This window comes from Vanacampus margaritifer, chromosome 5 (assembly GCF_051991255.1).
Source record: "Vanacampus margaritifer isolate UIUO_Vmar chromosome 5, RoL_Vmar_1.0, whole genome shotgun sequence".
Classification (NCBI taxonomy): domain Eukaryota; kingdom Metazoa; phylum Chordata; class Actinopteri; order Syngnathiformes; family Syngnathidae; genus Vanacampus; species Vanacampus margaritifer.
Window position 1 is genome coordinate 20,277,942 of NC_135436.1, and position 22,007 is coordinate 20,299,948.

Sequence of the window (22,007 nt, forward strand, 5' to 3'; positions counted from 1 at the left end):
AATCCATTTTTAAAATGCAAAACAAAATCAGTAGCTGTGTTCTTACTGCTCTTTTAGTGTGCGGTTTATTTAGAATCATTAATTCGGCACTCCTTCCCTTAATTTCCCTCTTACAAATATATACATTCATTTCCCTAAAGTAGAATATTCTTGTTGGTTTTCCTTCTCACTTCTCACAGGGGTGAACGGACTGAGGATGCTGGGAGTGGTCCATGAGGCTGTGGTGTTCCTGTTAGAGCAGCTGTACGGCGCCAGACACTGTCGGAGCTATCGTTTCCGTTTCCACAAACCCAAGGAAACCGAAGAGCTTCACATCAACCCCCACGGCTCAGCTCGTGCCGAGGTCCACCGCAGGTTCGGATGCGACCCGCACGTACAATATCAATAACGATACATGCATGTAATGGCGATACTAAAAACAAACAGCTTGTATAAATGGTTCCTTATGTTTATCTTTCCTTCCCCGCAGGAGGTCTGTTTTTGACATGTTCAATTTCTTGGCCTCAAAACACCGCCAGCCTCCCGAGTACAGGTCACAGGGAGAGGAGGAGGAGGAAGGACAGCTCAGGACTGCCAGGTCAGTCACACAGCATACTAAAGTGTAGCTTATTTCGAGAGAAGTTATTACATTTGTTCAATTGTTCTCTCCTTGCCATGACTGCAGACGTGCATCGATGGAACTGCCGCTTTCTGTGAGATTCAAACACCTCAAGGCCACCTCCAAGGAAACGATTGGAGTCTACAGGTAAGAAATCAGTTATTAAAAAAAAAAAAAAAAAAGAGATTTTGCACCTCATAGATCCAATTTCAGATAGAGGCAGATAACAAGATTTGACATGATTTTTTTAATGTTACATTTGATGTTTGAGAAAAACGAATTGTACATCAACACAGTCTTTCAACGGCTTTAAAAGTTTGGGGTTCAAAGTATACCAAAGCTTTGTTGTTTTAACCTTGATTTATGAGGGTTGTCAAAAAAGTATAGCAAAACAATACATAAGACTATACTCAGGCTGAAATGTATTTTGTCATGGTTTTACAGATCACCCATTCACGGCCGAGGTCTGTTCTGCAAGAAAACCATCGATGCGGGCGAAATGGTCATTGAATATTCTGGCAACGTGATCCGCTCCGTGCTCACGGACAAGCGGGAGAAATACTACGACGGGAAGGTGAGTACGAGAAGCACGTGCGAGGGCTAAGACGGCAGAATCACTTTAACGCAGATTTGTTTTCACAGAATTGGAAAGAACGTTTTTGACTTGTCTTAGGAACCCCTGTTTCTGTAGAATCCAAAGACGATTACCCTCCACTATAGTTATAGGGCAGGGGGGGTCTGTAACGTGCGTCTCTGCAGCCACATGTGGCTCTTTAGTCCCTCTCCTGTGGCTCCCTGTGGATCTAAAAAAAATACTAGAAATGAATATATTTTTTTTACATATTTATGTGTAATTTTTTTAGATAAGATATTCTTCAAATGATTATTAATCTAGATTTAAAAATAAACAATTAAATATTCAATTCAATTCAATTAAAAAATGTATTTCATTCTTTAAAAGAAAAATAAATGAAAGGGGATAGAAGGAAGAAAAACTTGTGATATCTGCCCCTAATCAATACACACACACAAAAAGTGAACACAAAATAAATGACAGCAAACAGTCAAGACGGCCTCAAAGTAACAATTAAACAAAATAATTCAATACAATGACCTTGTGCTACTCCAAAAATATAAGTCACATTTTTTAAGTTGCCAGAAAAAGATGAAAAGTTTGTTTTTAATTACTTTAAAAGCAGAATTTCACAATAAAAGGATGATGAAATTGCCAAAAATGTCAGAGAATTTAATAAAAAAAGGCATTAAAGAAAATGTTCAAAAAGTAACCTAAACTGTCCAAAAACAAATGGCAGAAAATTACCATAAAATATTTTGGGAATTGCCCAAAAAAAGTCTGTAAATGTATTTATATATATTTTTTAAAAAAACTATAAAATGTCCAGAAACAAAAGAAGAAATCCCGAAAAATACCATTTAATGTGCACAAAATTGCCACCAAAAAGTCAGAAAATTCTCTCTCTTTTTCAAGCAGAAAATAAAAGACTTAAAAAGTAACTATAAAATGTCCAAAATGTTCAAATGCTTTGCTGCTCCTGACACTTTTTGGGTTATTTATTGGCCTAAAATGGCTCTTTTGACAGGAAAGGTTGCTGATCCCTGGTGTCTGACAGTGATGTGAGAAAGGAAAATCCGCCAATAATTGTCTTCCACCTTAACTCATTCACTGCCATTGACGGCTATAGACGTCAAAAATTAATTTGAACTATTTCTATTAGTTTAACTTTTTTTCCACTTTTGTTAACAAGAGTATGAAAACCTAGATTATTTTTTTTAGAAATACAGATAGAAAATGTAGGATTAATTAATTTTTTTAATTGTAATTAATCGCATGACTTCACTAGTTAACTCACAATTAATCACACATTTTATATATGTTCTAAATGTACAATCAAAAATATAGGTTTTTATACTCTTGTTAACAAAAGTGGAAAAAATGTTAAACTAATAGAAATATTTCAAATGCATTTTTGACGTCTATAGCCGTCAATGGCAGTGAATGAGTTAAGAGGCATTTGCAATTGCATGACGTCCCCACAAGATGGCAGATTATTATTATTTTTTTAAATGGAGAGATCATAAAACACCAACACCACACACATCTGTACACAATCATGAACCATGTTAGATTAGAAAACTTACTGTATTTAGTTTAGTACATTGTTCACCACACACCAACTACCTTTTCTTTTATTTCATCAGTGGTAGTGGTTAGCATAGTAGCATAATTAACATGCTAGCGCAAACTGATGTGACTTCTATCCGTCTCCCTCCCAAGGGGATCGGCTGTTACATGTTCCGCATCGATGACTACGAGGTGGTGGACGCCACCGTGCACGGCAACGCGGCGCGCTTCATCAACCACTCGTGCGAGCCCAACTGCTACTCGCGGGTCATCACGGCGGACGGCCTGAAGCACATCGTCATCCTGGCCGCCCGCCGCATCCACCGCGGCGAGGAGCTCACGTACGACTACAAGTTCCCCGTGGAAGACGCCGGCAACAAACTGCCCTGCAACTGCGGCGCCAAGAAGTGCCGCAAGTTCCTCAACTGACAAGTTTGTGCCAACTTTTGAACCCAATTCTGCTCTCGCTCGGACTGAACATGCAGAAGGAGGAGGGGCCGTAAATAAGAAAGTGAAATATATCGTGCCTCCTTTCGCGTCATGTGGCTCGCCAAGCTTCATCTTTAGCTGATTGACATTTCCATTTATTTGATAGTTGGATAAACTCCTAAAAAAATATTTTTACATTGGCCCATCAGCAATCAGTTTAAAGATTTACAAGGTGTTTCAAAGAAAAAACAAATCAACGGTTCCGTTTTTACACCAAAGTGCAATTTGTCGAAGGAACAAAAAATCCGTTTGAATTAGTCGGTATTTTCACCTGTGTGATCATGATCAGCTGTTTTTCTGCACATTTTGCTGGTGCGAATGTGCCCTGATGCCTTCAGAGCCGTGGAGACTTGAGCTCGTTAAGAGGACAAACCTGCTGACCTGAGAGCGACACAAATGAGGAAGAAAAAAAAAAAAAAAGAAGGTTATTCGTCACATCCGTGCGCTTGATTTGACCATGGGAGTGTTGTGTTCTTAACTGGCTTGAGAGAGAGAGAGAAGAAAGGAGAAAAAAAAGGCAGCTTGAGATTCTGGTGGACTGATAGCCACGGGCCCCGAGACTCTACTGACGTGCTTTAGTAGACCTATTTATCTTTTTTTTTGTTGGGGGGGGGGGGGGTCTTATTCTGTTGATGCGATCCATGGAGAGCAGAGGATTTTCTAGAAAAATGCGCCGTCGTTCTTACTCGTCTCTTGTTTACGATGATTCCGTTTCGACTCATCGTTCCAAATGATAACAGCAAAGAGAACCAAACAAACAAAAAAAATGGCGCCCTTGAATTGATATTTTCGCACCGCCTGTTGTAATAACCATTATTATTATTATGGAAATGTTCTTACGTGTTTTGAGTCTTTTAAAGTCTTGTCTCTTTTCTCTTTTTTATTAGAAAAGGCAAATGTCATGATTTCAAAAATGTAAATAATGTATATTTTTCTACAACAACAAAAAAAAAGACTTAAAAAGCACTCACTAGTGAATAGCACTTAATGATGGTATTTATATTTTTTTAAAAAGTCATATTTATTTTAATGCCATTTTTTGTAGGAAATAGAGGTTTACAAACACTAAAGCGCTCTCTATGTTTTGTACTCCGCTGCCTTTGTAAAATTTTGTTTCTGTTGTTTGTTTTTAATGATGATTTTGTTAGTCTGAATGTTTTTGTTTGATTCCAAAGACTGACGCTGGTCTGCGGTTTGGTCCGCTTGTCTTCAGTCCACCAGGAAGCTCTCCTCCACTCGGGCCTTTTGGTCAAAGCTCATTTCTTTTTCTTGTCGTTGTCGTCGTTTATAATTGGCAGTGTGGCTCATGTGAACTATTATTATTATGCACTTGGGAGAGTTTAGATGGTTGATCCTTATCTGACGTCAACTCTCTCCAGCCTTATTGTCTCCTCAACCACATCAAACTCACAGAGAAGAAACGGAAGAACCAGGCAGTCATATCGGGAAGTACACATCAACAAAGTCAGACAAAAGTTAGTCTCAATATCAGTGTTTTTTTTTTTTTTTGTGGTCTTAATAGGGAGGTGCCTTTCTTTTGGTGTTTCACACCGCCGGTGAGTACAAAGGAATATTAGAGCTACATGGAAAGTAATTTTAAAAAAAATGTCATTATGAGACAAACAAGTTCTAAGAAAAAAGTCATAGTTACAATACTGTCATCATGGTATGAACATTAAGTTATAATATTATGGGGGGAAAAAAAGGTTATGTTAAGAGCATATGTTCAATATTATCAAAAAATCATATTACTTGGGGAAAAAAAGATAAAGTTACAAAAAAAATCCATGTTATTCGATAATAATTTTTAAAATATAAATCTTCTCAAAATATACTTTGTCCCCACCCCCCCCCACCTTTTTTTAATCTCGAATCATTCTTTATAAACTTTCGAAATAGACCTTTTTTTTTATGTGCAATTTGTTATCCTAAAGCGCAACTTTAATTTTCAAAATATCACTGGCATTGGGCACAATTCTTGTAAATCACAATTTGGCAAATTTCATATTTTTTCAAAAAATCTCTACTTTTGGTCAATCGGCATGTGGGTGTCATTTTTACAAGTTATTGAGCAATCTAAAGTGTTGAGCATTTATTTCGCTTTTGGAGGTACGAAGTTTTGGCCTGACGCCAGCATTTATTTAAATGTCAGAAATATTACGTTTTCTCAGTTATTTGACTCCCTGTTATTGTAATAACTTTAATCTAGAAAATATTGCAATTTTAATCTGAGAAATATGCAACTATCACTATTTTAATCCCAGAAGTTTTTATCTTGAAAATGGGACTTCTTCTCAAATATTCAGCCTTATTTTTGTAATACTGTATTAAGACTTAAAATTTCTGATTACAATTTTAATCTGAGAAATACAGGCAATACAGTTTGTTTTATTTTTTATTACAGTATTTTTAAATAGTTGATTTTATCACCCCCACCTCGTTTTTCATACAAAACGTAACTTGAGCGTTTGTTGAAGATTTTTTGGGGTGGGTTGCTGATATGTTTTTTGTTTTTGTTTTATTCCGTTTCAGAAGCATTTATTTTAATAACAGTCAATTATACGTGGACAGTCCCTATCCCCGCAAACAGCGGGGGTGCACTATATATATATACACAACTTTTTTTCAAAAAAGTATATGGCCTTATTCTTGTAATATTCCGACATTCATCTAAATAATATACATCTTTTTTTTGCTCAAAAACAAACCGCTTAATTCTTTTTAATACTATGACTTGCCTCTAAAAAAATCATACCACTTTTCTCTTGTTGAATATCGTTAGCCAAATAGCATAGTTGCCTAAGTCATGTTGGAGCATTTCTGGAAAACAACAAAAAAAAAACCACAATTTTCAGACAACAGTATTTTGTCATTGATATTGTGACCAAAAATTAAAAATGACTGTAATTCCATGACCTGGATTGGCTGGCAACCAGTTCACGGTGTACCTCCGCCTACTGCCCGAAGCCAGCTGGGTTCGGCTCCAGCACCCCCGCGACCCTTGTGAGGAATAAGCGGTTAAGAAAATGGATGGATGTAATTCCATGAATAACCCACAAAGTCACCCTGATAAATAATTATTTTTTATGTACTGGTATGTAATCAGCGTGAATATGAATGAATACAAATAATAATAAAAATAAAGAAGTGTAAAAGCCTTTTAAATCCAAGTTAAATCTCTAACTGTACTTGTTATTACAGTATGTGAAGCATATTGAGCTATATTGTGTCAAATGCCCCCTTCGAGTTGGGTTCTTTTTTTTTTTTTTCAATGCTTTGGCACTTATGCTATAAGGCTAACATTAACTACCGACGTGCTTGCTTAAACGGTCCTTTTTTCTTGTTGAAAATAACTTAGGCAACAATGCTATTAGGCTACCATATATATGACTTTATTCTTAGAAATGTACTTTTCTTTTCCCTTCTTTTCAGTGTGGCACTAATACTCCTTGCGTATAAAAAAGCACCACTGAGCCACGAGACCTGTGGCCTGTGCTCACCCAATTTTAGGACTTGATTTTTTTCCACTGCCGTTCATGCCGATATCATTAGCGGCGACACCCACGCTGCCCCCCCCTTTCTGGTGACACCCCTCACTCCCACACATTGCGCTTGATCCATGCCATGGGGGCAAAGTGGCCCCTGAGCGGTGGGACCTGTGAGGCTCTTACCAAGTGCACTTGACTGTCAACGGGCACCAAAGTAAAGTGGGCCTAAACCCCTACCCTGACGGTGAGGGCGCATGAACGGGACCGGCTGGGTTGTGCTGCTACAATGAATGTAAACTCGATTCTTCCACGTTCCTCAATTTGCGAGCGTGGATGTTCTTTTCCGTTGCCGTGCCGACGGGCCCGATGAACGCGGGTGTGCGGCTTCACATGCGAGCAATCGGCGCAAACACGTCCGCCGATCTCAAGGGCTCCGTCTATAACGCCCGATCTTTGGGCGAAAAAGGCTCCTTGGACTTCATTTCCTCTTAGCGGCGGGGGTCACACCAGTGGCCCCGCCCCCTCTCCGTCTGTAATTATAGTATAAATACATGACAATATTATACGGACACATGCATAGTCTTGTACGTTAGTATCTATACAATATATGGAATGGACAGACAAACTTAGTTACAGTAGCAAAAACAACCGATTTATACTAGCAATGTTTCAATGTACTCTATAATGTTTTTTTTGTGTTACAGTACTATCAGATGAAACTAACGTGCATCATTTCTTTTTTCGTATATTGAATATCCAGTACAAGTTTTTGCTGTGCCTGCGATCGCACCTCGGCCACGAAAGGAGCGGCGCAGTTTGTTTGTTTTCTTCTCGTTCTTTCCCCCCCTCCCCCCCACCCACAAAGGAGCAGTTTTATGTGATGTGTAAGTGTTTTCATGTGCTTGTGAATTTCTTGAGGTCACTTCATTTTATTACCCCCTTTTCCCCCTTCTCTCATTGTATGTTCAAACAGGGACTTTTACTTGATGTGGTAATAATTTAAAAGTTTGATTTGTGGAATTATTATTATTTTTTAATCCCACCAAAATGGCGGTTTTCAAGTCCTCTGAAGCTTTGGTTGTACTTATCATGTACTGTTTTTTTTTTTTTTAAATAGAGTCATAATGCTGAACTTTTAATTTATTTATTTTGTGCAACATCCACAAAGGAGTTGTTACTTGGAGTTTTTAGAGAGGTCGAACAAGTGTGTTTTGTGTGTGTGCGTGCGTGATTGTTTCTGGTGTTGAAGTCATCAGCCTTGTTGGATGGAATGTGGTGTCGCTGTGGGAGCGGATGAAGTGATTTGGGGGGAGAAAACATGAACGGGCTCTTTCTTTGAATGCCTTCAATATGTGTTTTTGTCTTATCGATAATCCTCCTGCCACCACCATCATCATCATCATCATCGTATTCATAAACGTGTTCTCTCCCAGCAATGAAGGAAAACCACCACCACAAAAAAAAAGAAAATAAACCACAAAACTATACTCGGTTGAATGTATAATGAGGAAACAAAGTTGTACATAATGTGTAAAAAGAAAAGTTTCTAATCATGTTTATTTTCTATGCACTTTTTTTATTTAAGTGATAGTTTAAATAATAAACATGTCTCCTTTATGCCTTTTTTGTCTCGTGATCATTGTGTGGGAGGACTACTTACATGGCGCCATCTTTTATGCTGTTTATCGTACACATGTCTAACTATAAGCTATGAATTATTTTTTTCATTTGTCAATAAGCATCTTGTACTACGGAAGCATATTGCGTTCACTTGAAGGAAAAAAATCCCGTTTTTATGAGTCATTTTTTACTTTTTTTTTTACTGAATATTTGTTTCTGTTTTTCTGAATAATTAAAAAAATATATTTTTTCAAGTTTTTTTTCTGAATCTTTTTTCCTATTTTTCTGAGTTTTTATTATTATTATTATTATTCTATCCCCCCCCCCTCCTAAAAAAAATCCTGATTTTGGAATGTACTTCGCTACCATATTGTGCAACTCAATTGAGGAAAAAAATATTTTTGAGACGGGCAGTAAAAAAAACAACTAAGATTATGTGCTTGCATAAGTGTGCACACCCTCTTACAACTTGAGACGTGTCTGTGTTGAGGAATTAACCAATCACGTTTAAACTCGTGTTAAATGAGAGTAAGCACAATGACGCCATCTCAAGTGCCTCTGATCAACACCCAAATACATTTCAGATGTTCTAGTCGTCTTTTTCTGACATTTTCGCAGTAACCTCTTACAGTGCAAGCCAGTCGGCAAACAATGATGCAGGGTATTTTTCAAAACAGGTGAGAGTTTCCTATAAAGGTATGGAAGGTTTAAGAAGAGTGACATGATGAGATGACATCACCTCACCTTTGCCATATGCTTCCTTTTCAGCCGTTTGAGCCAAATGCTAATGTTAATCCAAACTATTGTTGTATATGCAAATGCAAGTTTTCAACTGAACTGGCCAGAAGGTTTTTTCTTCTTCATCTTTTTAACACCCTAAATGAGCATCTGCTGTACGTTGAATAAACAAAAGTGCACTACTATACACTTTTTTTCCCTCCCTCCCTCCCTCCCTCCATCTGTTCTGGTTTTGTTTCTCCACACTCAGCCACCGAGCATGCGTTGATTCGAAGTGTTTTGTCATGTTTGCTTTATTAACAGGAAAACATGTCAGCGGGGGGAATCCGGAGGCACAACATGCTGACTCGGGTGCTGCAGATTAAAAACATGTCTTGACTCATGGCTAGCTCAGAGAAGAAAGCACACATCAGCCCGGCCTGTTAAACCATAGAGCACAATCATGAGTCCACTTACTTTATCATGACTCCTTGTTGCGGACTCGGGTGCCGATTCCTTTCATTTTAAGACAGAGAATAATTTGATCCAGTATGCAACTCATTTGAAATCTTAACCATAACTTCAAATGAAATGCTAACCTTAATTTGAAAACCTAGATTGACATCTGAACTGTAAACTGAAAATGTCATTTGGAACCATAAACCTAGTTTTAAGATATGATTAGGGTTTCAAAGTAGGGTTTTAAACTTTGGTAAGTATTTCAAATTAGGGTTTGAAGATGTTAATGTTTCAAAATAGGGTTACGATTGAAGAAGTAAAGTTTTAAACTCGATTTTGGGTTTCAGATTAGGAGTTGGGTTTCAAAGCAGGGTCACAATTTATACCAACGGCTATAAAATTATTGATTAAAAAAATTAAAAGGTCAAAACGTGTGACTTCAGATTTCAAAGTAAGGTTCTAAATTAGGGTTTAAAAGTATGGTTATTTTGTTCAAAAGTAGGGTTTCAAATAGGGATAGACCCCCGGCCGATTATCTGCGCCAATATTGGGCATCTTGACAAATAACAAAAAACATTTAAAAAAATTTTCAGTTGACATTATAAAAGATGCTGCTGACCCTGGGAACCTTTAGTTTTTGGTCAACATTAAAACAAAGACATTTGAAAGTTTAAAATTTCAGGTATTTAAAAATTTTTGTATTGTCTAAGATTAAAAAAAAAACACATTTTGAAAAGTCTGAACAACTGTTCAATAAACATGCTTTAAGACATTACAACAAAGTCAAGAATGGCATTTGTATTTTAAAACATTTTGATGTCAATATCGCCCCCCCTTTTTTTTTTTTTTTAACTAAAATTGAATATCGGCCTCCTTGACCACTGATGCTACGACATCGGTATCGGCCCTGAAAACAACATATCGGTCTATCTCTAGTTTTAAACTAGGGTTTCAAATTGGGGATTCATAGCAGGAGTTGGGTTTTAAATCAGGGTCACAATTTAGAATAATGGCTATAAATGTATAGGTTGAAAATTCAACTGCCAAAATGTGCGACCTAAGTTTTCAAAGTAGGGTTTCAAATTAGGGCTTTTAAACTATGATTATATGTTCAAAAGTAAGGTTTTAAACTAGGATTAGATTTTTTATTATTATTTTATTTAATTCCTAAACCCCAATAACCCTCCACCCCAAACTCTCAGCCTGCAACCTGAAAACCCAATCTTAAACACCTTGATTTTAAACCTATCCTCACCTCGAAAACTAAGCCCTCTTCCCGTAACCCTAAACCCAAACGCTTCCTTGGTGTAAGTGAGCGAAGTGGTTAACATCTGCACAGCTTGACGGATGGTCACATGATCATTTTTTGTGAGCGCAGCTGCAAGTTTAGTCCCAGACTGTATTACGTAATCATTTCTTCACTCCCCTCTGCATTAGTTTGTCACACCAACATCAAATAAGTTCTTCACTTTCCCTCCCTCCCTTTTTCTCTTTCTCTCTCCCTCTCTGTCCTCCACCCACACTGGACACGCCAAACCAGCGTCTAATTGGATTTCATGAGCATTTCCTCTCAGCTCGCGACATCGGTAAGTTAACTTCTATTTCACTGAGACATACATGAATTTGAAGATGCTTTTTGTTTCATCAAAGGAGGAAGTAGATAGTGCAGCCAAGTCACACGAGTGAAGAAGAAGACACAATCAAGTTATTTACTTGAGAAATAGAACATTAGCCACTAGGAACAGCTATGTTGACACATGTAGGGTTGTATATATTTTTATGATGTCTTGAAGGCACTAAAGCTCCATGAAAAAAAAAAGTGGTGGTGTTGGGTCCAACTGGTCTTTCATGAGTTTTTGCCCACATTTAGACCCTCAAAAAACAGCATCGTTTTTCTTAGTAAACAGTGCATCGCCACGGCAACAGTGTGCAACAAGATATATGGTTTCTACAACTTTTCTTTTTAGGTCCTCCATTTTTAATATTATTATTCCGTTTATGACCATTTTTACACCCATGTGAACATGTATGATTTTTATTTTATAATTATGATTTTTTTTTTTTTTTTTTTAAGTGGTATAGCATACAAGTGACGTGACATAAGCTTCCTTTTTTTTATATTTGAGCGTCGTTCGGCCGCTATTTTTGCTTTGACATGCGAGCAAAATTTGTGATACAAGCTCTGTATGGTGGCAGTGAGCTCAACTTAACTCACTTTCCAACAAGCAGCAGTTCGGCAGAAAGTGGACACTTCTTTTAAAAAGTCAAATAAAATAAAAGCGGGGAAGTTTAATGTCAAACTAAACAAACAAAGAGAACCCCACTGCTTTGCCAAAAGGGACATTAGCTTAATACTAACAAACAATGGCATGAGGCGTGAACTTGTGACCAAAGTTTAAGTATGAAATTGAACATGGAACAATTTTTTTTGTTTGAAATGGCCAATTTGGGCAAATTCCAGAGCTCAAACTCCGACTCGGGAATTGGCACTAATGAGCTCCAGTGGGAAGCAAGCGCATGCCTTTTAAATTGCTTCACATTTTTCAAGCCTCCTGATTAAAATCATGAGAGCATAACACCGGTTTCTTAGCAGATGTTTGTAATGAAAGCTGAATAGCAGACAGTTGACTCACAACTAAGTGTTAAAAGTGTACAGTATTCTGAATCTCCACCTTTGGATCAATTTGCTGCCCGATTTGCAGCGTTGCTCTTTGGCCGACGCTTGCGGATTTTTATTTTGGGGAGGATCCTGTCACGCTTTGCGGCTAATGAGACACACCTGCCAGTGTGGGAAGCTAGACGGGAAGACGCGCAGCCAGCGGCCGTTGCTGTCTTTTACGACCTCACCTTAGAAAGAAGGCAGAAGCTGTGAATAAGGGGAAGAATGTTGAAGACTTGTCACCTATGAAAACCCTCAGGAGGAAGATTAGGAGGAGGAGGAGGAAGCAAGCTGGAAGAGCATTGGGCCAAAATAGAATATTGCTAGCTACTAGGGGCTGGACTTGCTCCTATTCGCTAATTATTCTGATGTCAACGAACAAATTCCGCTTCAATTTGTAATTTAATATGATTTCTTTCTTCCTGGGTTACAAAAATAAATCCAATTTTACCACAATAGTAAGACTTGTATAGCATTTTATCTGCACCATACATTGCCTAAAGTGCTTCACAAAAGCCCGACTTTCAATTATTTGAAAACTTTCTAACTACGGTAGAATCTGGGTCGGTTACTGCGCACTTTGGTGTTGTAAAATACTGGTCGTCGCGGCTGAATACTGGATCATGGTAGTGATGGGATTTTCGGCTCTTTTGGGTGATCCGGTTCATTTGGATCGGCTCAGTGAAAAGTCCTTTTGGCTCTGAAAGAGGAATAATTTTATTTTGTCCTCTTTGCGTGTTCCAAAAATGAAGATAGATTTAATGTAAGAAAAATACACCTTTGCAAAAATGATTTTTAATCAGTCAGAGATCTCTGGACAGATAACAGCCTCTAATTCATCACTTAAACAAGTGGGATTCAGAGCGTCAAATGTAGCTCTTCTGCCTGTAGAATCGCTTCTTATAGTTAAAAGACCTCCTCTCTTTCATTTGTAGACAAAACATACTCTCTGGTACTTTTCCGTGAGCAGATGGCGAAATCAGAGTCAGGGGTGCGTGTTCAAAACAGATTCTGTTCTCAAGGACCAAATGTGTTTTTGCACAAAACGCTGAGAAGGAACTTTTTTAGACTAAATAGTATGTCCCAGTTTAAGGTGAGATTATACCGAAATCAACACCACTTGCTCTGCACAGGACACAAAACATTTCGACAAGGTTAATACTGAAGAATTAAAATGTTAATAATGTGTAACAATGGTTAATATATGAAATGAAGTATTAAAAATGTTACAATATCTATCAGCTCTCAAACGGCTCTTTTAACTTAAGCTTTTCTTTTAAATATTAACGACAAATTTAGCATACATTTTGATGAATGACTTGGTGAACTAAGTATTTATACCTCGCTTCAGACACGTGAAAAAGAGAGAGCGACATATGAAGAGGGGGGGGTGAGGGCTCTCGTTCACTTCAAAGAACCGGCTCTTTGACCCGGATGGGTTAGCCTCCATGCTACTTGCTACAGTAGCTCGCTGCAGAGACAATAGGTGTATTAGTTGTAGAGCAAGCCGTGTGTTTGACTCCAAAAAGTTCATTTAGACTTATTGAAGCCAGGGCGGGAAGGTCACAATAGGACTCGTGCTCCCTCTTTTGTGTTCCAGTTAAAAGGTGAGCAGCAGCATTAAGTGCATTACAGTCATCCCATTGATATGTGATGAAGGCATGGATTATTATTTCAAAGTACCACTGCGTGTTTAAGATTTAAGTAAAACCAATCCAACGTCAAGCAAGTTTGAGACCGCTGGCTTCATATAATATAATATAATAAAATATAATATAATATCATATCATATAATATAATATAATATGAACTCCCCCTAGAGCAACTGCAACCTGCGGCTCTGGAGCCACATGTGGCTCTTTAGCCATCTCCTTTCCTGTGGATCTCTAAATTTGTTTTTACATTTTTTAGATAAATATTTTTTGAATGAATTAACAATTTTGATTTTTAAAAATTAATAATAATTAAATATTCAAAAAAATGTCAGAGTCCAAATTTGTAAGAGACAAATGGTTAATAAAAAAGTTTTTTTAAATACCTAAAAATGTCCAAAGTGACCATAAAATGTCCAAAAGGAGTTGAAAATTACCATATAATATGCACAAAATGCCCCAAAAAGTTAGAAAATGATTTTTTTCAAAGGGCAGAAAAGAAAACATTCAAAAAATAACTATAAAATACCCCAAAACAAAAGAAGAAAAGCAGAAAATTACTATAACATGTCTTTGGATTTGCTAAAGAAGTCAGAAAATTCACTATATTAAAAAAAAGACTATAACTATCTAAATATAATTAACTATAAAATTAAAAACAAAACAAAAAGAAAATCCAAAAATTATCATATAATATACACAAAATTGCCCAAAAAGTCAGAAAATTTATTTTTAAAAAGTCACAAAAGAAAACGTTTAAAAAGTAACTATATAATGTACAAAAACAAAAAAAGAAATCCCCAAAATTTCCATAAAATGTCCACATCACAAAATTGATAGCAAAAAAGGCAGAAAAAAAATAGCCATGAAATGTCCCAAAAAGGAAGAAAAAAAGACCAAAACATACCATAAATATGCCTATACTGTTTTGTTCATCACAATGTTCAAAAGTTTTGCGTCTCCAGACGGATTTTGTTGTTGTTATTTATGTCTCTTTTGACAATGACGGTTGCTGACCCCTGCCCTAGAAAACGTAAGCAATCGTCTTCAAACTTTGAGTGTTTCCTCTAAAGATGTTTCAGATCAAAAGTTATTGAAAGCTTTTAATTTTGTTGCCTGCTGTTGCCGTGTTGACGCCCTAACCGACTCTTTGTGGTCAACAAACATACAGTCTGCATACAGTCCGCTTGCAAACCCTCAAGCACATTTGCTAGCCACACCTTAACCCAACCAACAATTGTTCAATATGCCCGGTTCGAATCTGGCTTTGAAAGTGATTCATACTTTAATACAATGAGAATTGAAGACAGAAGACTGGCACAAGTTGAGTTTTATGGGTATTATTAATCATACCTCAGCTATTCGCTGACACACTGTGCAACGCCATCAATCATTTTGCTTGGAATGCGGTTCTAGAGAGCGTAGAGTGCTCACATGAAGTCCGCTTTCAATCGGGCCCGCCGAGCATTTACAGACTACTGTGATATTTGATGTATAACCCTAAAATTGGTTTCTTTAAAAATATATACATATATATTAGTAGTAATTTATCTCCTAATACACAATTTGTCCATAGATGTATTCTAAATAAATAGAATATGATAATAATAATAATAATAAATAATAATAATACAAACGGTTGCTCGTCAGATGGTCTTGATGCTGGTGTCTCCTGTGGTTCTTCTGTGCATGCAGTGGCGCTGCAATGGCAACGCTCAAGCTGCTGCCTTTCCCGCTCGTCCTGCTCGTCCTCCAAGTGCATCTTTCCACTCCGTTAGAGGACAACAAGATCCCTCCCAGTCTGTGCACGGGCCACCCTGGCATCCCGGGATCGCCCGGCGTTCACGGCAGCCCCGGTCAACCCGGGAGAGACGGGCGGGACGGAAGGGATTCTGCTCCGGGGGAGAAAGGAGAAAAAGGGGACATGGGAACTCCAGGTACCAAATTAGGGGTACATTAAAGAGGAAGTCAACCTTAGACATTTCTTGGCAATAATATGTTATATGTGACCTCACTAGTCTAAATATGACATTCTGATTCATTTTAAATTTGTAGAATATGAGTTATGAAGCAAAATCCAGCTGTTATCCATCTAAGGTGGCGGCCATGTCGACTGAAGATGACATCAATGTTGCTCAGGGCTCATGCAACGACCAATCACAGCTCACCCCTTTTCTGAAGCTGCAACGAGATTGGTTGTTAACTGAGATCTGAGCAACTGTGATGTCATCTTCAGTCGACAGCAAGTGGTAAAATGGCCACCCCATGAGATGGATGAAAACTGTTGGATTGTGCTACTTAACTCATATTCCACTAACGCAATATTAACCAGAATACCATAATATTTAAACTAGTGGGGCTGCATAGAACATATTATTGCCCCCCCCCCACCAAAAAATATTTTATATATATATAAAATATTTGTCCTGAAAGACAAAAGCGTTGACAATCTTACTAAATAATCAAAATGGCGCTTATCAGAACACAATAATGATCGTGCTAATCTAACTCAATGCAGCTCTGCTTACCTTTTGATAGCCTCTGCAAAGGATGAGGGTATTTTTGCTTAAAAGTCTTTCAGACAGCGAAATCTGGCCACCCACCACTTGAAAGTGACTCTGAATCTTCAGATAGCCTAGCTACTACGTCATTGATTGAGAAGCCGAGTAGGCGGTGGTTATATCCTTTTTAAAGGGGAAGTCACCCCCCCCCCCCCATATTTTTTGGGCACAATAATATGTTCTATGCAGCCCCACTAATCTAAATACGATATTTTGGTAATACTGCGTTAGTGCAGTATAAGTTAAGCAGCAAAATTCAGCCGTTTTAAAAAAAATCAGAAGGCGACCATTTTGCCACTTCCTGTTGACTGAAAATGACATCACAGTTGGTCAGGTCTCGGGTAAAAACCAATCACATGTGGCTCAGCTTCAGAAAACAGGTGAGCTGTGATTGGTCGTTGCCTGAGCCCTGAGCTACATTGATGTCATCTTCGGTCGACAGCATGCGTCAAAATGGCCGCCACCTGAGATGGTAAAAACGGCTGGATTTTTCTTCATAACTCATATTCCAAAAATGTAATATTAATCAAAAGTTTAGACTAGTGAGGTCACTTATATTTTTGCCAAGAATTCACCTTTCAGTCTATAAAATGTACATTTGACTGCAATATAGTTGTTCCATGTGTCCGTGTACCCCACAGGTGAGGCGGGTGAGCAAGGCCTGACCGGAGACAAGGGTGACCTCGGAGAGCGAGGGCAGAAGGGCGAGGCGGGACAGTGCGCCGTGGCCCCCAAATCGGCCTTCAGCGCCAAAATCTCCGAAGGCCGCGACTTGCCCCTCCCCGCGGGCGACGTGGTGCTCTTCGACAAGATCCTGCTCAACCAGCAGGGCGACTACAACTCGGAGACGGGCCGCTTCACGTGCAAAGTCCCCGGCGTGTACTACTTTGCCGTCCACGCCACCGTGTACCGCACCAGCTTGCAATTTGACCTCATGAAAAACGGACACGTCGTCGCTTCCTATTTCCAGTTTTTTGGCAACTGGCCCAAGCCGGTGTCGTTGTCGGGTGGGTCCCTGCTCCATCTGGTCCCAGGGGACCAGGTGTGGATCCAGATGGCTTTGGGGGAATACAATGGATTCTACTCCAGCACTAAGACTGACAGCACCTTCAGCGGATTCTTGGTGTACTCAGACTGGAAAAACTCAGCAGTGTTTGCATGAGCAGTCAGACCTTGCAGAAGGAAAGTAACCACATGATGGCCTATTTAAGGCTTTCCTATTAAGAGCTTCTTAAATGCAGATGAGAAGTGAATACGTTGTAGTTGTGTAATGAGAATAGAAAAACAGGCACATACTAAACTGCATTACTGTTTTTTCAGTGTTTTCTTTAACTACAGCGGAATCTCGTATATGGTTGAGCACGCTATATATAGATAGAGAGAGAGATAGAGAGAGACGATTACAATTTTTAATTGTAATTAATCGCATGACTTCAATAGTTAACTCGCGATTAATCGCAAATTTTATATCTGTTCAAAATGTACAATAAAATGTTCAGTAACCCCCCCTCCCCCAAGGTTTCATACTCTTAACATAAAAGTGGAAAAAAATGTTAAATACAAATATGGCTGCATCTTTTAGTCATTGAAACAGTTATTTATTTCATAATAATTTATAAAATTGAGTTGAAATTAAAAATATGTACTGTACTGTAAAAAAACGAGTGTGACATATACTTTGTGTTGAGGGTCATTTTTTTCTGCCACTAGATGGCAGACGTTAATAGCTTAATAGTTAACTCCGTTAAATAACGTTTTGTAAAATCCTATGGAGGAGTGCCAAAGACGTTAAAAGACGTTTTTTTCAAAACAGGTGAAACTAACCATTTTCTATTGTTGATTACTCAAAAACGGAATAAGGTAGAAACAAACTTTTTTTTTCTGATGGAAGATGAGAATCCAATCTTGTTTTGGCAGTATGTGTGTTTCCATAGTCCAAACACATAATTTTCTATGGACCTTGAAAGATCAGTCAAAATGCTTAAAATCGGCTGGCACCCACGGCATCCCTTTTCTGAAAACGTCTGGCAGTCAAAGAGTTAAGACAGTGACAGCTCAGTGCATTACAGTACAAATACGTGTGTAAAGAAAAAGACTTGTAAAAGTAGAAGTACCAACTTACTGCTGGAAGAGTGAAGAAATCACATGCTCTATGTTGACTTTATGCTATCAAAACATGTTCGCTTAGTTTTATTTATGTAAATAATACCCCCCCCCAAAAAAAAAACGCTATAATGTTGACTCGATGTTAATTGCCTTGAGAAATTTTCCAGGTCCACTTATATTGGTATATATAGGTTTGAAAGCTCAACCAATGTAAAATAAATAAAAATTAAATATTGTAATGAGACTGGGAAATGTATCCATTAGACTAGTGACTAGTCTAATAATATTTACAGCGCTCAGTTTGTATTCAACTTGATCCAAAACTAATTCAGACATGAAAATTCTAAAAAGGTTCAAATTCATCATTCCATTCATGTCCTAAGCAAGCAATTCTCCGACAGTGTGTGGAAAAAATGTAGCAGTATGTGGTTAATGACGCTCCAGTCAGTCACAAAAACAGACTTTCATGTGGCGCTTCCATCACTCCAATCCAACGCTCACTTCATTGCGCGCATTTTATCCCCCAAACCCGACCAAAGTCAACACATTCCGGCCATTGGATCCACACGAGTCTTCACGGTATAATGATTTCCCCAAACGCCGAATGATGTAAGTCACGATGATGTCTTCTGACCTGTGTGGGGGATTTTTAGGAGGCAGAATTTTTTGACTTAATTAGCCGAACGCTGACAAGAGCAAACGCCATTAAAAAAAAACGTCACAAGGAAATGTGATTTGAGACGCCTGCACACACAAGTGAGCTCTAAATATACCGACAAAAGCCCCCCCACCCCTCTTTTTTTTTTGGTGAAAGGAGACAAGCAGGGAGTTTATACTTCCATTGGTTTGCATCTGCTAAAGTACTCTTTAGAACCGAATCCACCTTCGGAAAATCTATGTCATGTCGTTTTAGATAAATAGACAAGATGAATTGTGACATGAACTGCAAGGTTTGCTTAAATTATGGGAATATTTTTATAATGCTCCAAATGTACTGCAGCCTACTAAAAGGGACAAAATAAAGAACATCACTCTGTCGAATGTAGTGCAGTGCTACACAAGCACAATAATCCGTGTATTGTTAAATTAATATCACTTACTGTATATAAAATATCATATAAAAATACAGTATGGTAAAATCAATTACCCAAAAAAATTCCAAACACTAATGCTCCACTTTACTGGAAAATGGGTTTTGCGAAGCGCTAATTCACCTTCACATTTTAGACTACAACCAATTAGTAGTAGGCCTACTCATGAAACTATACGTAAAAATCCAAAGAGTTTGCCATTAGGCAAGGCAGGCAATTGCTTGGGGACCCTTAGAAGGCAGGGGACACAGATTTGACACAAACCGCATATCCTTCACGTTAGCAGTGCAGCAATGACAATTGACCGCCTCAAATTCCCAAAGTCATATAATACAGTACTCAATATGTAAATACATAATAAAGTTAAACAAATAAGAATATTTGAAATGTGCAGGCTCAAGTCACCATTTGCGGAAATAAAGTTAAAATATGAAAACATTTAAATACACACAAAAAAAAAGAAAAAGAAACAGATAATAAAGATACAATTAGAAAAACATTTTTTTTAGAAAGACGTTTAAAAAATACTTAAGCATGTTAAGTCACCTTGGTAGTAATCCTAAAATAAATTATAAAAATTGACCAGTTGCAACGATTGTATAACTTTTTTCAACTTTGTCCAGCAGGAGGCAGTCTGCCATCAGTAATCAGATCCGCAGCAACAATCAGCACTAAAATGAATGAATCAACGAAATGCTATACTTGTAGACGTCATCGACGCTAGGATGTAAACTGTCAAGACATGCACTGCTGGAATTGTCTGTATTAAAATAAAACCACTTCTATTCGTTGTGATGCCTCCATCCATTCATCTTCATTTATTCAACAGCGGCACTGTTGTCTCTGGGTTCAGAGGTCAAGCCTTAAAGAACGGTGACCCGCCTGTGACATGCTTGCTGTCAATCTGCGTTCCTGCTTTGAGAGATCTCATCTGTTTGTCGGCATAGTTGTCATTCACTGAATCAGACCTCAATCAATTCTAACCTCAACATATTACTGCTGAGTCATGCTAAGATGGAGGTCCATACTAAGGCTGTCCGTCCTTCCCACATCCATTTATTCATAAACTCACCATCATCATATCAGTTAAAAATTTTTTTTTATGATTACTAAGATTCGACAAAAGGCAGCCTTGGCTTTTCGTTTTTTTTTTTCTAGACTTTTTTTCCCACACTTTGCCGGGTCCACCGAGGTCAGAAAGAATAAATTGAAGTCCCTCCATCCACCCCCTTGACATTAAACTTCCTCTGCTCTGCTAGCAGCATCCTTATTTACAAGCGACATGTAAACACAGTGGAGGCTGCACACAGGGCAACAGACAAAAAAAAGGGGGAAAAATATCATAAGCCATCATGTTGTTTGTTACTGTGACTGTGTTTACATGACGCTTTAGTTCAAAAGCAACCGCTCGACACTGAGCTCGGATGTGGTTTTGAGACAAACTTAGCAGATTTTGAGCGCACTTAAATCACGTTAGAAACGCAAAAATACATTTTAAAAAAACGTTGCAGGCTGACGTCAGCGAGTGGATTCTTTCATCTGCGCAGATGTCTGTCTCCATTTTTAGAACCTGGGAAAGGGAATGGGGGCAGTTGTAAATGACGAGGCTCCGGAGAATTGTCGAACGCTTTTAAACGCTGTGTTGACAAAACCCAACTGGTTGTCTCAAGTTACCAGATAGCGTGGGAATATTAGTCATTGAATTGCCGTCGCCGATGCATATCATGTATCTGGAGTCTCACTATTGTACATAAGTCAGGGGGCCATTATAACTAATGTATTTTAAAATAGTGGATGACATTTGAGGCCCTAATTCAATCATAGACGATCAGTAAAATCCAGATGTCATGTCACAAGTAGTAGATTATACCAAGGTTCAGCACTACAGAGGAAATAAAAAGTCTACTCACCATGTTCACGTCAAGTTTTTGTGATATCAAAATAAGACCAGGATGAATAATTTCCTTTTTTTTAACACATTAAAAAAGTCTGTTAAATGAGCGTCACAACACCATTTAAAGTGTCTAAGGTGTGTAGACTTTTCATATCCACTGTACTGCATATTTGGTTTGCATCTCCATATCATACACATCATAGAATGTTCTGAAACACGCTGCAGTGAAAAATCATGTTCAAATAAAAAAAATAATTTCTTAAAGTCAATCCAATATTTGAGTTAGTTATATAAAATACATCTATATCTTATTGCATAACAATGCCTTTTTAAAATAATTGCCCAAGTCATTTTTTCCCCAGATTTTTCAAAAAAAGAAAAGAAAAAAGGAATCATTTGCCTCATTAGATTATTTTAAGGCAAAAAAAAAAAAAGACAGAGGCAATTATTTTAGGAGGATGACGATATGCTTTAAAATACTTTTCTTTTAAAGAGCTATGTCTGATTAGATCAGTTTTTTTAAATTGTCC

General features: G+C 38.0%; 2 protein-coding genes across 4 annotated transcripts in view; both read left to right on the top strand.

Annotated features, from left to right (window-relative positions):
• The window catches only part of kmt2a (lysine (K)-specific methyltransferase 2A), a 51,448-nt gene extending 43,113 nt beyond the window's left edge, over positions 1 to 8,335 (top strand). For both annotated transcript variants that reach the window (XM_077567021.1, XM_077567022.1), the window contains exons 30-34: positions 180 to 354; positions 470 to 577; positions 665 to 745; positions 1,043 to 1,172; positions 2,895 to 8,335. In XM_077567021.1, the coding sequence (XP_077423147.1) occupies positions 180 to 354; positions 470 to 577; positions 665 to 745; positions 1,043 to 1,172; positions 2,895 to 3,170 (770 nt within the window). In that variant the 3' untranslated portion in view covers positions 3,171 to 8,335. The remainder of the gene's footprint in view (positions 1 to 179; positions 355 to 469; positions 578 to 664; positions 746 to 1,042; positions 1,173 to 2,894) is intronic.
• Positions 8,336 to 10,954: 2,619 nt separating this feature from the next.
• c1qtnf5 (C1q and TNF related 5) lies at positions 10,955 to 18,166 on the top strand. 2 transcript variants are annotated; one of them, XM_077566903.1, is made up of 3 exons: positions 10,955 to 11,100; positions 15,521 to 15,762; positions 17,028 to 18,166. In XM_077566903.1, the coding sequence occupies exons 2-3, from the start codon at positions 15,531 to 15,533 to the stop codon at positions 17,546 to 17,548; spliced, it is 753 nt and encodes a 250-aa protein (XP_077423029.1). In that variant the 5' UTR covers positions 10,955 to 11,100; positions 15,521 to 15,530; the 3' UTR covers positions 17,549 to 18,166. The 2 variants fall into 2 exon arrangements, with proteins under 2 accessions (XP_077423029.1, XP_077423030.1); XM_077566904.1 differs by lacking the exon at positions 10,955 to 11,100 and having other exon boundaries at positions 15,425 to 15,762.
• The last annotated feature ends 3,841 nt before the right edge of the window (positions 18,167 to 22,007 follow it).